The sequence below is a fragment of the Pygocentrus nattereri genome, chromosome 8 (genome assembly GCF_015220715.1).
Source record: "Pygocentrus nattereri isolate fPygNat1 chromosome 8, fPygNat1.pri, whole genome shotgun sequence".
Taxonomy (NCBI): Eukaryota; Metazoa; Chordata; class Actinopteri; order Characiformes; family Serrasalmidae; genus Pygocentrus; species Pygocentrus nattereri.
The window spans coordinates 14,632,615-14,648,447 of NC_051218.1; the positions used below are offsets into that span (position 1 = coordinate 14,632,615).

General features: G+C 39.0%; 1 protein-coding gene across 2 annotated transcripts in view; it reads right to left on the minus strand.

Annotated features, from left to right (window-relative positions):
- Positions 1 to 15,833, minus strand: part of pcdh11 (protocadherin 11) — a 217,648-nt gene that overhangs the window by 75,538 nt on the left and 126,277 nt on the right. The window contains exon 5 of one of the 2 annotated variants that reach the window (XM_017689973.2): positions 3,262 to 3,460. In XM_017689973.2, the coding sequence (XP_017545462.1) occupies positions 3,262 to 3,460 (199 nt within the window). Of the gene's footprint in view, positions 1 to 3,261; positions 3,464 to 15,833 lie in introns of both variants that reach the window. The other variant, XM_017689970.2, reaches the window with a different exon arrangement.

The window sequence follows — 15,833 nt, forward strand, 5'->3', positions numbered from 1 at the left end:
CGAGAAATCAGCTCAACTTTCACTGAGGAAAAAGGAAGAAAAGGAAGCATGCATATTCCCGAAAAAAAAAATCCATTTTCACAATTAGCCCAGTTCTCACATTCCTTTCGCTGACTTTACGGAGTGTTAGAAATGACCGTTGTAGAATATTAATAAGTTAGAAAGCATTTACAGCATATAAATCAGTGCCGGGGCTGTACTTTTCTCCCTTTTGCTTTATACAGTGCGCCTGAAAGACCTGATTATATGCCTGCAGCAGGGCGATGCACAGCAAAAGGTCATTATCATAGACTGCAGGCTGGTGGGACAACAGCTAATCTAAGAGAAAAGATTGGCGATCATGTGTATGGAAATAGCCGGGCAGGGGGAGCCACACAAATACATTCATCCTCACACTGACACCGTGGGTTCTGTCAGAGCTCTGCTGCAATGCAGAGGGGGAAAAGACGCACTCACAGTCCAGCCAGAGACGCTATTGTCTCATTTACGGCCCAGCCTGAAAGGATATCTGCAGGTGTATGCAAGGCAATTTATTCCTCCCCTGTCCTGTCTTTAAAAAAACCAAGTCGTGTCGCCTCTGACAACCAGAGCGATGCTATGGTAATTCACCCATATCATTGATGTGTAGGCTGGCACAGGATGAAGACATCTATGCTGATCAGAGTCACCCCACTGTTTCCTGATTATGGCATGGAAGCGGCCCCCGAAATCAAAGCGTCCGCCAGTGGCTTTTGACAGTTGTACCATATTCCAGCCCTGATAGCTCAGGCTTTACATCACCAGGTTTGTGCAAAAAGCCCACCAGAAAACTACTGAGGGCGGAGGAGATCCAGAAAGCTAACACCGTGACATTCAGAGTCAGTCACATTAATGGGCGTCCGTTATACAGTATCTCAGTGGCACAAATACTAACCAGCTCTTGTACGCCTCATTAAGCAATAACAACTTGAGCAAATAAACACCCTCCCCCTGATCGAGCACTATTTGCTCGGTGCTATTACACAAGACCACGCGGCGCTGGTAAGCACGGCCTGCCTGTCATTGACGAGCCGCTGTGCGCTAGCTACTACAGGTGTTCAGAGATGCTGCTATTTGTTTTTGCATTTGTTCAACAGGCAAAATGATTTGTGAATGCATTTGAATATGAACCGTAAGTGAGAGTGCGAATAGGATTCAAAGTAACCTCACACAGCATTTTGTTAGCAGAAATGTTAATATCAAACGTGCCTTTCGGCCTGTCACAATTATTATATAACAGCCTGATCGCAATTATTTAAGATCACTGCAATAAATTGAGATAATCACAAGTGCTTTTCATAGTTTGTGCAGTCCTATGTTTATACTTCAAGAAACAGAATGTGATTTGGGTGCATTTTCATTAATGGGATTGAGGTAAATACTTGCAAATAAAAGAAAGCAGAAATGCATTTGCTGACCAATGTCAAGGATCTATGTCACGATTGGCCCCTCCCAGTCCTATCCATGTGCTTTTGGTTTACCTTTTGATAGTCCACGTGCTTCTTTGTTTTGGTATCCCTAATCCTGCCCCTTGTTTTGTGACTCCACCCCTGACTGTTTTCACTGGTCCCTCGTCTTCCCAGTGTCGTATTTAAGCCCTGTGTTTTCCTTTGTTTTCGCTGGTCTTTGTTTGATGTTTGGATGTATGTTTGAATTGTTTGTATGTCCTGTTGGAAGTGCTTTGGTTTGTTTTCGTGAGTGCATTTTGTCATGTCTGCCTATTGATCTCTCCGTGTTCGTTATATGAACCTGGACTGTCATGACCACAACCCTGGATTTGTCCTCAATAAAAGTCGCTTATGTCAGCGTATGCGTCCGCCTCATCGCTCCCCACTGTTACAGTCTAACAAAAACAACAGGACTTCTAATGCTGCATTTATAATGACAGCAAAGTGGATATTCAATTGTTTTCAAGGGAGCTGTGACAGAAAATTCCAGCAGTGTTAGCATTTTGTGATGAGTTCAATTGTCTCTTTTGTGACTTTTTCTGTTCACAGCAGTGATACAGACCACATGTTGATTTTTAGGTGCCATGAATGTTGAGGGCCTCATTGCTAAAGGCCAGGATAACCCAGTATTATACGACAAAAAAATAGAGCACCTTGTGTTCTCCTGTCTTTATCTTTTTACCTTAAATGAGCAATTGACATTACTAAATCAACATACAGGTCTCCTCTGACAATCAACCATTTCCATCAGTAGCAGCATCAAAATGGCAACATTTCCATTTCTGTATGCCACAGCTAGTCATGGACCACTATAAGGCGCTGTTATATTTAAGATGTTAATGCAGCATAACTTCTGACTGGTTTTATAATATATTTAAAGTAAGTAATGGTTGTTTATTTGACCTCAATCCAGTCTGTCATCAGTATCAACATCAAGGAATGATTCAATTTGTAAGGCTAAAATCTCATGCTCATGACAGGCCTATGTGCTGCATTTCAGAAATGCATAGATGTGCATTAAAATGGTATGAAGGGAAAAAACAGACATTCAAACTCAAATTCAGAGAAAAGTCACTACTTATCCTACTTCCCAACTAAACTTCAAGCTAACTAGTTTACTCTGTTGGTCCTTCATAGCCAAGCAACTGCAACTATGCTCAGAATACCACTGAAAAAACTTTATAACAAACCATATCATATTTTAAAATGGGAAAACTTGCCTAGTTTCACAAGAGATTCACAAAAGACTGAATTGTTATTCATTTTGCAAACCAAAGACACTAGAGGAGACATGTAAGATCTCAATTAATGTGATGCAGATCACATCACCAAACCAGAAAAGAGTCTTTCCAAAAGAAGAATTCTTGAACCAAACATTTTGGTGCCACTGAAGCTAGCACCATAACTATATATACAATAAACTATATAAACTAACATGTTAGCTATGTACACTACCACAACACAACACTGAATTATTGTGGGGATGATTGTGGAAACTGTGAATTTAATTCATGCAAAAGAAATAGTGTTGGAAATATTTGGAGGTAATCAATATTCAGATCAAACTCATTGGTTGTGCCGCTCTCCAATATCATGCCCTTGCAGAGCTGCATTGCCATAATGCCACCAGTTTCAGGACAGCCTAATGCAACCTAGCCTTTTGAAGGTAATACCCCAAGACCAGCAACTTTCACTGAACATGGAAAACTGCTGTATCAACCCCCTACTCTGTACCTCTTCCCATCATTGCAAATGTTTGCATGTGTATTGGGAGCAAACAGTGGTCAACACTCACTGGACTCAGGGTCAGAGTTGCCGTCGCCCTCAGTGCGGCTGTTGGGCGAGGTCTGCTCGTAGTATTCGTCCTGAGGGAAACCCAGAGGCAGGGACTGGGTGGTGCTGCTGCCGGCCTCCTGCTCCCCCTGCAGGCCAGTGGTGGCACTGCAGCTCTCCTGAGAACCATCCGGGAGGTGAAAGGTCACGCGCCGCTGTGTCTGCTAAAACACAAACACACCAACACATGATTCAGCCTGACAGGGCAAAGACTCACACTGAGGTGCATCGATCTGAAGGTGCATTGATTTTAGAATGTCAGTATTGATGACAGTACAAAACGAGAAAAGAACAATGTTGAATATTAACCGAGCACAATTTTGCTCAAAATAAAATTCTATAATGCAAAAAAATTAAAATAATCAATCAATCAATCAATCAATAAAGTCATAGTGCTTGTATTGTCTATATTCCACCACTATCTAAACAGGTAGTCATCTTTTGTGTCTTACTCACAGCTTTAAAGGGCACATATCATAGAAAACCAGTTTTTATAATGTTATTTAAAAGTTTGATGTAGTATTCCAACATAGTCAAAGTTTCAAAATGCACTGTTCACCCTCCAATCCATGTGTTCAAACTAAGCTGCAAAAACAGCCTGTTTTGAATTCACTGTTTGTGTGATGTCATAAAAGCCAGTAGTAGTCTTCTAGTACTCGATTCTCGTTGATGTTATAAGGAGCATTTCAGCATGGACTGCTTTTGGAATGAGCCACAGTGTAGGGAAGCCAACCAGAAAAGTCATTTGCATATATTGGCACAGTAACGAAAACAGACTGTGCACTTCTAAAGGATGAAAAGAGGTTGGAAAATGTCCATCTATTAAATAATTATTACTGTTTTTGGTAAATAAAACAACACAAACATAAGTGGACGTTAGGGTAAAAGATAAAATATATGATAATAAAAATATGACATATATGACATGATAATGTGTAGGATAATGTGTAGGATTTAATATAAATTCCTGGAATAAAGTAATCATATCTAACTGATTTAGATTATAAATCATTTGTCTGAACATCTGAACCCATGCTCAGGTCTCACAGCTAAAAACACATCTCTTTCAAGTCCATGTGTTCTGCAGTGTTAAAGACTGGAAACCATAGAAGTCAGTCATGAAAACCTCTAGCATAGAAAGATTAGCCATATGTGATCTTCCTTGACAGTGTACTTCAGGGTGCTGGTTATACTGTACAACACGAAGCCGAACGCACAGAAAAGTGGTTGAATGTTCTCTCCTCACGTCCCCCCTCTGGGTATTCAATATCTAATTGATAGAGACTGCCCACAGTCATGCAGAATGGTGATTCGTTTTCACTAGGCTCCAGCGCTTCCGACCCACTAGCCCAATTTAGAGGAAGGAGGAGGATGTGGATCAAGTGGCCTTAACCAGGCAGGGATGAGAACACTATGTAGATTTTCTCGTTCAAAGGAGAAGCACTCCTGTCTCTCCTGGGAGTTTGGCTGCAGAGGTTTGAATGGGTGACCTTTTTGCAGACACTCAATTTGTTGGAACTAGGAAAACAGCCAAAGGCAAGCGCAGCTTTACTTGATTCTTTATGAAACAGAACAGGCAGTGTGATTTCTTTTTTTTACATCTTATAAGCATTAAGCTGCAAACTACAAAAACAGCCATTTGTTTTTCTTTTCATTTTTTCCCCCTTTTTTTCTCCGCTCCGGATACGGCTTTCTGTAACATTGTTATGGTGGGAATAAAAGTGACAAAATACATCCTCGCATTCGCCACCCTAAATTCATGGCGATGAAAGAGCAATGATACTGAGATATGTATTTGTGTTTACTTTTATGAACCATTATTTTCCGGGAGAGGAAAATAAAATCTGCAGACTGAAGGTGGTATTTGGCAGTGGGGAAAATAAACAGCGATGAAGGAACAAAAGCTTAAACCGATGGCGGGCGACACAAATCTTGATTAGAGAAAGGTTAATTAATAAAAAATGTAAAAAAAAAGGTAATAACTTATTAGATTACATGTATTGAAGCTGGATACTTTGGATTTTTTTTTCCATAGATCTCCAAAGCAAAACAGATCAATCAAAGGGCATTACTACCACATCCCTTTTACAGCTCTTTGGAAATGATGGAGGCATTGTTAAAACGCTTTAACGTTTTTTCTTGTATCACTGTGGTAGAGATGAAGTTCTTATTGTTCTTTGATAAAGGAATTGTTGGGGGAAAAGAAAAGGAGAAAAAAAAATCTTGGCACAAATACGAGCTGCTTGCTGCCAAAAACTCAGATCTCCAAACAGCTTACCAGTTCAATTAAGAACTATTGGTGGATTGACTAAAGTAAATCCTTACAATTAGCGCTCTGAATGCTGAGTTGCATTACTGGCTGCGCTATATACAGTGATATTTGCCACCTCAGAGATTCATTCAGAAGCCGAAAGAAAGAAAGAAATCTCCCACTGTAATCATGGATTATGCTTTAAAAGGACCTTTTATAGACTTATCTACCAAGATTGCCTCTACTCTGCCTACTGCAGACTCCATTCAATTCATTTCATTCAAGTGATAATGATACTGTCTCGTTCTGACAATATCATAAACACTAATCTCATTTAGCATTTACAAGCTGGGGGGGAGGGATGTAATGAGATTGGAACTAAAGTTTGAAGAACGATGTGCTGTCTTTTCATGCCGTGTAGCCCGAAACCTTTCCTCAAAAGAACCTACTGCTTCCACGACAGCTTTCTAAGTTCTCCAATCAGGGCCCGGGCTGATGCTCCTGTGACCTGAGAGCTGGTTGTTCCGCAGACCGCTTTATCTTTGATCTGTGCTGACAGAACAACAGGATGCTGCTGTGGAATTATGCCGTCTATAATTCAGAGGTTATGCAAATAAAATAAGGCAACAGCTAGGCTCCGCCAGCTGTGCTTTCATATTTTCAGGGGCCTGTCATGGAGATAACAAAGATCAGAGATAAACAAAGATCCGCTGGCGGGGTACTTCATACATTTGGTCTGCCGGTGAGATGGCAGGCCAGGGATGAGCACCTCAGATCAACACAAAGTACCAGTGAGTAGAATGATGTCTTCTTTCATGGAGAATTTGTCTGCTTATTGTCTGCTTACACAAATACTGAAGGTGAGGTGTGAGTTTGCTTTGAGAAATTACAGACCTGCTTTTTTAGATCGGTCGTGTCAAATCACAAGCTGGTAAACTCTTTTTTTTTCATTTTTACATCATTTGTCAACACCAACTGCTCTTTGCATTGTGTCAATATGTAATAATGAATGAACCAATAACAGAGTCCCAAAATCTCAGTTCTTTACCTGTGTTGGCTCAGAGGGCATTTTCTTGATTTATTTTAACCTTCAAAGCCACTTGCTCTGTCCAAATACTCAACACCACTTCCCAAAACTGCTACAGCAACTTCAGTGGCTGTAAACATTTGCATGCCATTTCACGTGACTCCAAAGTCGACTTAATGAACAACGAAGGTTTACTGACATGATGGGTAAGTCCTTGGTGAAATATACACACTGAGAGGCAGATGACGTGTGCCTCAACCCCTCTTCATAGCCTTATAACTCTGGATGTGAGTCACGTACGATCGCAATAAGATGGAATGGAAAGAGCAAATCTACAGTTTCAGAAAATGTCTGAACCATATTTCTGTGCTGTATTATCACAAAGCTAGACAACATCAAAACATATCTAGACACATCTAATTTGACGCATGGACAAGTTTGTGGACCCCAGAGGGTTTAAAGAATGTTTTTTTCTAAAAGGTAATCATTTTGGAGATATGAGGTTTTGTATTAGTTATACAGCAGTAAAATCACATATAAAATGGAAAATATTCATTTCTGTTTGTATTTTTATCTATATACAAATTTCTGTAACATTCTTATGATGATAATAATGAAAAACATATATCTCACCCATCCTTAGGCCAAATAATAATACATTAACACTAATAATTTTGCAAAAGTGTTAGCTTTACTTTAGCTACTACAAAAGTGTAGTGTAGTGGGTAACACCTCTGCCTTCTAAGCTGGAAACTGGGTTCAATCCCCCGCCTGGGCAGGCACCCTATACTATACCAATTTGAGTCTTTGGGCAAGACTCCAAACACTGCCCTTGCCTACCTATGTAAAAAAATGGTCAAATTGTAAGTTGCTCTGGATAAGAGTATTTGCCAAATGCCGTAAATGTAAAAAAAATATAGAAAAAACAGGTAAAGAATACACACGTCTTACACTTCACTTCATATTCATCATCTAAATATTTGACCATAATAACCGCACCATGCTAATGATTTGTATACATGCACTGATCTGCAGCTCATTATTTATTAATGAAGAGATATGTTGAACGGCTATAGGAAAACATGAGTATATCTTGTAAAAATAACCACACATTAGTGATCACATTAGTGATTAGTGTTCACATTCTGATGAACTAAGAATTTTTGGTCCCACTTTCTATTAAGTGTCTCTACTAACTGTGTAGTTACGCATGAGTAACATATGAAACAACCTTGTAATTATTGATGATTTAGTCTATGTTACAGAAGTACAGCCTATGTAATTACACATGTGTATCAACTTGTTTGAACGTTCCTGTAGCTTAGAGTTAATTACTTTAAAATAAGTGGGCAGTTCCTGTGTAGTTGTTATGTAGGTACTGTGTAATAAAGGAGTGGTAATACAGACACTGCTTTGGAGGAAATGCAACACATTTACTTGATGTCATAAAAGCTGTATGTTAAGATACGGGAACGTCTGCTGTCACATTACAGAATGGTTTAAAGCTGAAACTGTTACAGTGTCACAGCAATAGCAACATAAATGTTAGCTAAACGTTAGGAAAGCCGGCAGATACAGTGTCTGATTACAAATGTAATTACATTTGTGTTATTACACTTGTGAAATTCCACGAGGAAAAAACTGAAGTTGATACACATATGTAATCACATTAGGTGTACCTCTCTAATCCCTCTGTAACAGTGACTAAATCATTAGTAGTTACATTGCTGTTGCATATGTTCACATGTAACTAACAGTTAGTAGAAACACAATTTAAAGTGGGACTGGATTTTTCCATAGCTATTAATGATACGTATGGTGTATTAATACAGGTATTCTCTAAATGTTGCCTAAACAGGTAAACATACAACTTATGGAGCAGACAGTTTCATACAGCATCACAACTGCGTGCTACACCGTCCAGATGCACCAGTATCTGATTCTAATTGCACATGTTGTTCTAAAATCTTATTCCAAACCAATCAAATGTCCAAATGTCAAACATCAGAAGTGAAAAATCTCAGTTTTCCCAGTTCTTTGCCTATATTCTGTGAAGGGATATTTCCTGCAGTCTTTGGCTAAACATGAACATCTTTGAGGAAAATACTCCTGTGTACTATTTGGATCCCAAGCCCTGTGTGCCAGGGTTGGAGCAATATATATACGTCAACTCTCTCATGAGAGGGTTAAGGTGTGTATGTATTGTAAAGCATTATCACTTGTTTAAAGAGCATGCCAGAAATCCATAAGGCAAACACAAGCTGCTGGAGGAGATATCAAGACCAAACAAAGCCTGTCGAACCAGATAAAACACTGCCATCAAAAAGTATGTGCGTAGAGATAAAAAAAGAGGAGAAATAAGCCAAGTTTTGTAGCGAGCCAGGCCCTGCCAAAGCTCCTCGCTGGTGGCAACCCAGGCACTGTGCAGATGGAGGCGGGATTGGCCGGTGAGAGGATTAGATGGCCCTTATATTAACACACGAGACGAGGGGAGAGGAGAGAAGAGGAGAGGAGAGGAGAGAAGGAAAAACATCAGCCACCTGCACCAGAGGGAAGTCACAGATCAGTGAATCGCCGTGTCCTCTATTCCGAGCAAAGTCAGAACGTCAGTGTTATTCAAAAGAATCCCCTTTTTATGCGAGCTGGCAACTGCAGGCTGTCCGGCCTCATTTTGAGTGACAAACAGTGGCCGCTTAGGAGTAGATCACCAGAGATTGGCTGCCTGGCTGAAGACCCATCTTTCCTTAGGGCTGAATTGAGCTGTGAAAAATCTATTTAACTGAAAAGGGTAATTCACTGTCAATTGCTTGTAATACGACAAGTAAGAAAAAAAAAAAGAAGATGAATGTCTTGTCTGTCTTATCTGTATGCATGTGCATCTGATAATAGCAACCAGAGGCTGAAAATAACCTTTTAATTAGATGGAACAATAAAAGAAAAAATACATGGTGCAGATGGCTGATATTCTTCCTGTTCTGTAAAAGTATTTTAGAACAATATATGTACTGCTTGACTATACACAACTGTGCAGAAATCTGAAAACACCCTGTATTTATTTAAACTCCAGTCAACACAGTCATTAAGTAGCTCATTCAGTCATTAAGAAGTTATTAATTTCTCAGTGTCAGGAAGAAAAGCTGAAAACATGTATTTAACAGACAATTAAACAGAATCGCCCACAATGCCATAGACTATACTTTAGTAGTCATCGTAGACAATCGTAGTCTTACAGCTTCCATTCTTTTCAGGATACTTGCTTTCAATTTTTTGAAGGAACCTGCCAAAATATTTTTCACATCTCCAAAGTTCAGTGTTAGAAGTTGTTGTACTTTCTGCTTCTCACAATCTAATTAATCCCAAACACATTCAGGGATGGTGAAGTCTGGACTCTGGGGTGGTCAGTCCATTGTTCTAAGAGCTTTTTTGTCAATTTCCTTGCTCTTCCAGTGGTGTTGAGTTGTCTTCTCACAGTGGAAGGATGGACAGAAACACCTGTGGATGTTTTCAGATCTGAAGCAGCATGATTTTCTCCTCTCTCTGAAAGACGAAAGTGCTATTTATCTGTTGGGGGCAGTTCTGGTGGTCTACCAAGTCTTAGAAGGTTGTTAAAAGTTCCATTCCCTCTGTATCTTTTAATAATTTTTGAACTCCAGTTTTTGGAAACACCAGTTTTTTTCCATGTGTTTTTCTTTAGCTTTCTCCTTCTGTATGTACGTGGATTATCTTATATCTCAGCCCCACAGAAATACCTGAAAAATGAATAACTTGTACTTAAATGCAGGTTTAACTGGCACATAAATAAATAAAGAGTGGTCTCTGACTTTTGCACTGTAAGTATATCAAGGTGATGGTGAGAAACTTCTAAGACTGAACTTATGCGGTGTGTAAATATAGCCATGCAGATTTCATTGAAAAAACTGAAAGCAAGTCTTCAAAAAAAGAATGGAAGCTGTAACAAACTTAAAGAGTAAACATGAAATGCCGTTATAAAAACTGATTACATTCAGTTGTTGAGGTTTCTGTGTTGTTTTCTGCCAAATATATATATATATTTTTTCTGACACTGACAAAATAAATACCTTTGTGGCCCTTTTGACTGGAAATGAAATATCACATGAAATTGTGGTCTCTGACTTTTGCACAGCACTGTATATAAACATTTATAATCATTATTTTCTGACAAACAGAACTTCACTCAGTGTTTATCCTGTGATCTTGTGTTGAGTAATGTTTTATTCATACTAATACTGCACTGCAGCATAACAGTGATACAAAAATGTAATTTTCCCACTTCTTTGCCATCGTCATCTATTCTCCTGCATTGTAAAAATTGACAATCTTCATGAAAAAAGGGAGGTTTTAAGTTTAAATCTGGTTGAGCCTGAAATGCTTGAATAATTCATAGCTACCTTATGACTATTTTTAAGCCCTTTAACCTCATAGAAGAAGCACAGATACAGTTTTGTACCTCATCTCAGCTTTTCTCTATTGAAATGTGTCGAAAAAAAAAAAAAAAACGATTTATTTATATAAATATATAATTCACTTATTCAGTTCTTGGGTCCAAAGAGTTTGGGAAAGTAAACTGTTAATACAGCATAAATGCTGCTCTGATTTAGCAAAGGCTGGATATAAAAGCATATTCCTCCGTGTCTAAAATTTATTCCATCTTCTTAACTGTTCTCCATCCACTTCTTTCTGCTTTGAATGTGGGATCACCATCAGTTCGATTTTGCCGGGCAGCTTAAAGCTCGTCTCCATGAATAGGAGATGAGAGGCTAACTAATATGGGGGCGCTCATGCAGAGTGACCCTGAGTGCTGCTGGAGCCACTCTGCTTCTCGCCTCCACGCAAGCAGGCACGAGTGATCTCCAACAGTGGAGCACCGTGAAATAGCATTACGGTTAATTTTCTCGTTTGCTGCTGCTCAGAAACCAGCAAGGCATCTCTCCAGATCAGTCCTCGGAGCTACTTGGCTGAAAAAAAAAAAAAAAACATATGCACCCTAGCTCTTGATGTTCACCCCCCTCCTTGCCTCCTGCTAATAAACTGAACAACCAAGGCTTACATGTCCGAGTCTACATATAAATCCTCCTTTCAGACCAGCTGTTATTTTCAGTAGCTGCAGACACTGAAGTTTATCTTTCTTAGTCTGAATTCAAGCCCCTGACTCAGCAGATGGGAAACAAAATGCAACGGTGTACAAGCCAGTGGCGATAGATCAAATGATATATATGCTAACTAGTGCCTTCAAACGGTATCATATGGAGACAAATGACCTGCAGGGACAAAGATCAGGTGTCAGCAATGGGCTTGTATTTTCTCATCTGTTGAATGTGAAAACCGTCTCCTTGTTCTTGTTTTGCCACAGGGCTCAGTGAGACAGAGCGATGACATCAACCTAGAGAACAACCTCAACCAGTTGAAAGAATACCACTTACACACCAGCACGGCTTATAGGGACAGTGGGTTACGGCAGAACCTCTGAAGCCTTTTCTGAAGGAGCCAGATCCTGCATTTTTGTTGCCTTTTAACTTAAGATGTTTATGTGTTCCAAAAATAGTCATAATTCTTTTCAGCAAGACCGGTTTCTGACCTCTCTTTATCCTTTTAAGAAAGTCTGCTTTTTATGGGGCTTTTAAGACTTTTTTTAAGAATATATATATATATATATATATATATATATATATATATATATATATATATATCTTCATGAAACCTCAGCAATCAACAACCTTCTCTTTTAACCCAGGTGTATATACTCAGGCTGTAATGTGACGAATGAAAAGTGATCTGGACCAGAGCCCACATCCTTCAGAAGGCTGTTGCTGATTGGTCAGAGGCTGAGCCTTGATAGGTCCAAGAGCTGTTTAAGATTCCAAATGCAGAGCTATAATTGCCCCGAAGCAGGTTAGGTGTGCAGTTTATGTTGCCATGGTGATGTAGCCCAGTAAAAAGTGATCTGCTGTCATGAGTTGGAAAATCTTTTGGCCACACAAGAAATCCCCTTCTGTGAGACAGGCCCTAGTTTTGACCAATCAGTGCTTCATTAAGTTAATAAAAGAAATCGGGAACCAACCTTGCATTCTTCTTCTAACTAGCTTTTTATGGAATGGAAATTTTTGCTTTTTAGTAAATTCATGTTGGACATTTTAGATGCAGGTACACACTTATTGCTTATATGTGTGTCCAATATACATCTCCAAAATGGTAACTTTACAGGAGAAGGAAAAAACTGTTTACTTTTAATGTAAGTAAATGTAACCAGACTGTTTTTCTGAGTAATTCTTGGCCATTTCTATCGGTCTGTTCATCATGAAATTTATAAATTACGTCAAAACTAAAAACATATACACAAATGTAAACATATAAACACAAATATAATGTGCAATAATTGATACTACAAATGTCAATTTCTTCACTTGTGTATATAGGAAAGCTTAGTGTGTAAATAGGAGAGCTTAGTTAATTTATGCTTATGCCTGTATAGTTAACCGTAGCACTAATCTGTTATTTAATTTGTTTATATTTTAAAACTTTTCTATTTTATATTTAAACTTTTCTATTTCTATTGCACCAAGAGGGGAGGGGGGGCTGTAAACCAATTTCGTTGCGCAAATGTACAAGTACAATGTGTAATGACAATAAAAGTTGAGTGATGGGGGTAGAAGGGGGGGGTGGGGGGGGTGGTCATCCTACCTACCCAGAGAGTGTGGCCAACTGTGCTCTCTTGGACTCCCGATTACGGACGGCTGTAGCGTCACCAGGGACCGAACTCACAGTCTCCTGATGATAGGGCCAACGCTTAAATGGTTGCGCCAATTGGGAGCCCATTTGTAGTTTTATTATTTTTGGGTAAATCCTTTATTGAAAAAAAAATTATAAATAAAAAAATGTTTTTCCATGAAATGGGCTCTTTAAAATACATGTGCCACCCCAATCATGTTTTAGAAATTTGAAGCTAACATGAACTGAACCTTGAGAGCAACATAATTAACTAAATGCCTGAGATTAGAGATCGCTCTAATCATAACTTTGGTGAACGGTTGACCCCAGGTTAACACTCTGTGATAATGAAAAGACGCGGCCGTCTAGGCTGGAACAGGCACTTCAGAGACTTAAAAGACAATCTCAACAGTGCTTAAGGCCCCTTCCCCCTGATGGAGCACACTGAGTCACAATGCATTTGCAAGTGACATTTGCTTAAAATAAATGTCTTTTGATGGAACAGAAATCGGAAAATTGCTTGTTAAAGCTAGCATAGGTCTTATAGGGCCTTAGAGGAAGAAAGAAAGGGAAAACAACTGTCACTTCATTAAGCATCAGAGAGCTAATGCGTAGAAGTCATTACCCACTGCAGCTATCGCCATATTCTCCATTACAAACCGATGGTGACAGGTGAGAAAGTGACTTTTTTTACGAACGAGGTTGTCGACCCAGAGAACTGAGCTAAAGCAAAATGTACATGCACACACAATTGTGAGGGTTGTTAGTCTCTCGGAAGCTTGGACAGTCATTTAAACAAAAGAGTAGTGGATCAAGCCAAGACAGTTAATGAGGAAGGTCAAAACACGTGGCTCCAATTATCGTCTTGTAAGGACACGTGTGCCTACAGAAGACTTGTTGGAATGTTGACCATTAAATCTGAGACAAGTGAAAAGTGCCAGAAGGGTTCTTTGGAGTGATACTATAGAAGAACTATTTCTGGTTCCCTAAAGAACCTTTCAGTACATGATTGTTTAAAGAACCATTGCTGCAAATGAGGCACGTGAGTGTGAAGAACCTTCTGACATTATGAAGAACCTTTTCATAATGTAGGTGTTCTATACCAATTAGAGTTTTTCCTGGAGCCATACATCTAACTCATGAAACTATGAAATCTTTACTTTTATGAGTGTAGGGCTATATGATTAACTGTATTTTATCAATATTAAGATATGAGTGCCTACAATGAACATGTATTAGGCGGCTGTGATGAGAGAATGGATTAACATTAGAATATAGGTGTGTTCTTATGAGTTAGACTTGAAATCTATTCTGCTGTGTGTAGACTTGAGTGACTTAACCACTATGCTATAAAGCCAACTGGGAAGTACATACATGTGCACATGATTGTAAGAACTACTTTATACAAGGTGACTATTCTCAGTCCCAGAGTTTGCAGTTTGCACAATAGAGGATGTCAGCGGCAAACTTTGAATATTAGGTCTAGGTTGTCTGTTTGGTTCATAAATGTGTAAACCTGATTAAAAATTAGGTAATGTTACACCTCCACAATAATGCCAATTTCTGCTAGCATCCTTATAGGATTCTAGTAGTGTGTAGCACTAAGCTAACAGCAATCCACATGCACATGTTTTGCTTGTTCAAGACATTTGAGGCTTGTAAAAGACTTTATTTTGTATTTGAAAATTGTATGACATATGGATATATTCAACATTGTTGCAGTATTTCTGTCAGTTTCATTTAAAATGTACTGACACTGAGCTGCTGTTGCTGCTGCTTTCCATTTTTTTAAGCTTTCCAGTTTTTAATCCCGTAAAATCCCATGTTTATTACATAATATGGCTTATTATTCAGTGATTACATGGACTCCAAAGCAAACTGATTGAGTTATTCTTAAGTTATGGAAGTGTGTAAAAATGCTTGTGGGCTCTGGACATTTAAGGGGTTAATTATACTATAAACTAAAATGTAACAATGTAATAAGTGTATTGCCACAACACATGCAGAGTTATGCACAAAGCACAATGATTTAATTAAATAGAAATGTTTTACATGACTGGAAAAATACATGCCAAAAATACAAGAATGCCAAAAAATACAGGAATGAAATAAGCCTCTTTCATTTTGTTTCATTTCCTTATTACTTCTCTGAAAGCATAGAAGGCCCAGCGTGCTCCCCACTGGACAATGGGGCTTTTGCAATTTGACATTTTCTGCTATTTGTTTAAAAGAAATTCTAGTAGCATTTCTGTGTAGAGAGAGTATAGAAACATGGTTATTCATACAAGCCTGACAAGGAAAGGCAGTGATGGAGCACTGAGCACAGATCAACAGAATGAAACATGGAAAAACTTTTGCTTTGGTTTTGATGTGATGTGTATGATTACATATTGATTTCAGTCAGAGAGCAGAGGCAGTCAGCAGCCAGCTGAGATTACAGCATTAGTGCGATGACATACCTTGTGGTAGGATACACTCTGTGCTCCCAGCAAACCTGACACAGGCAGCCAGTGACACACTGATGAAGACA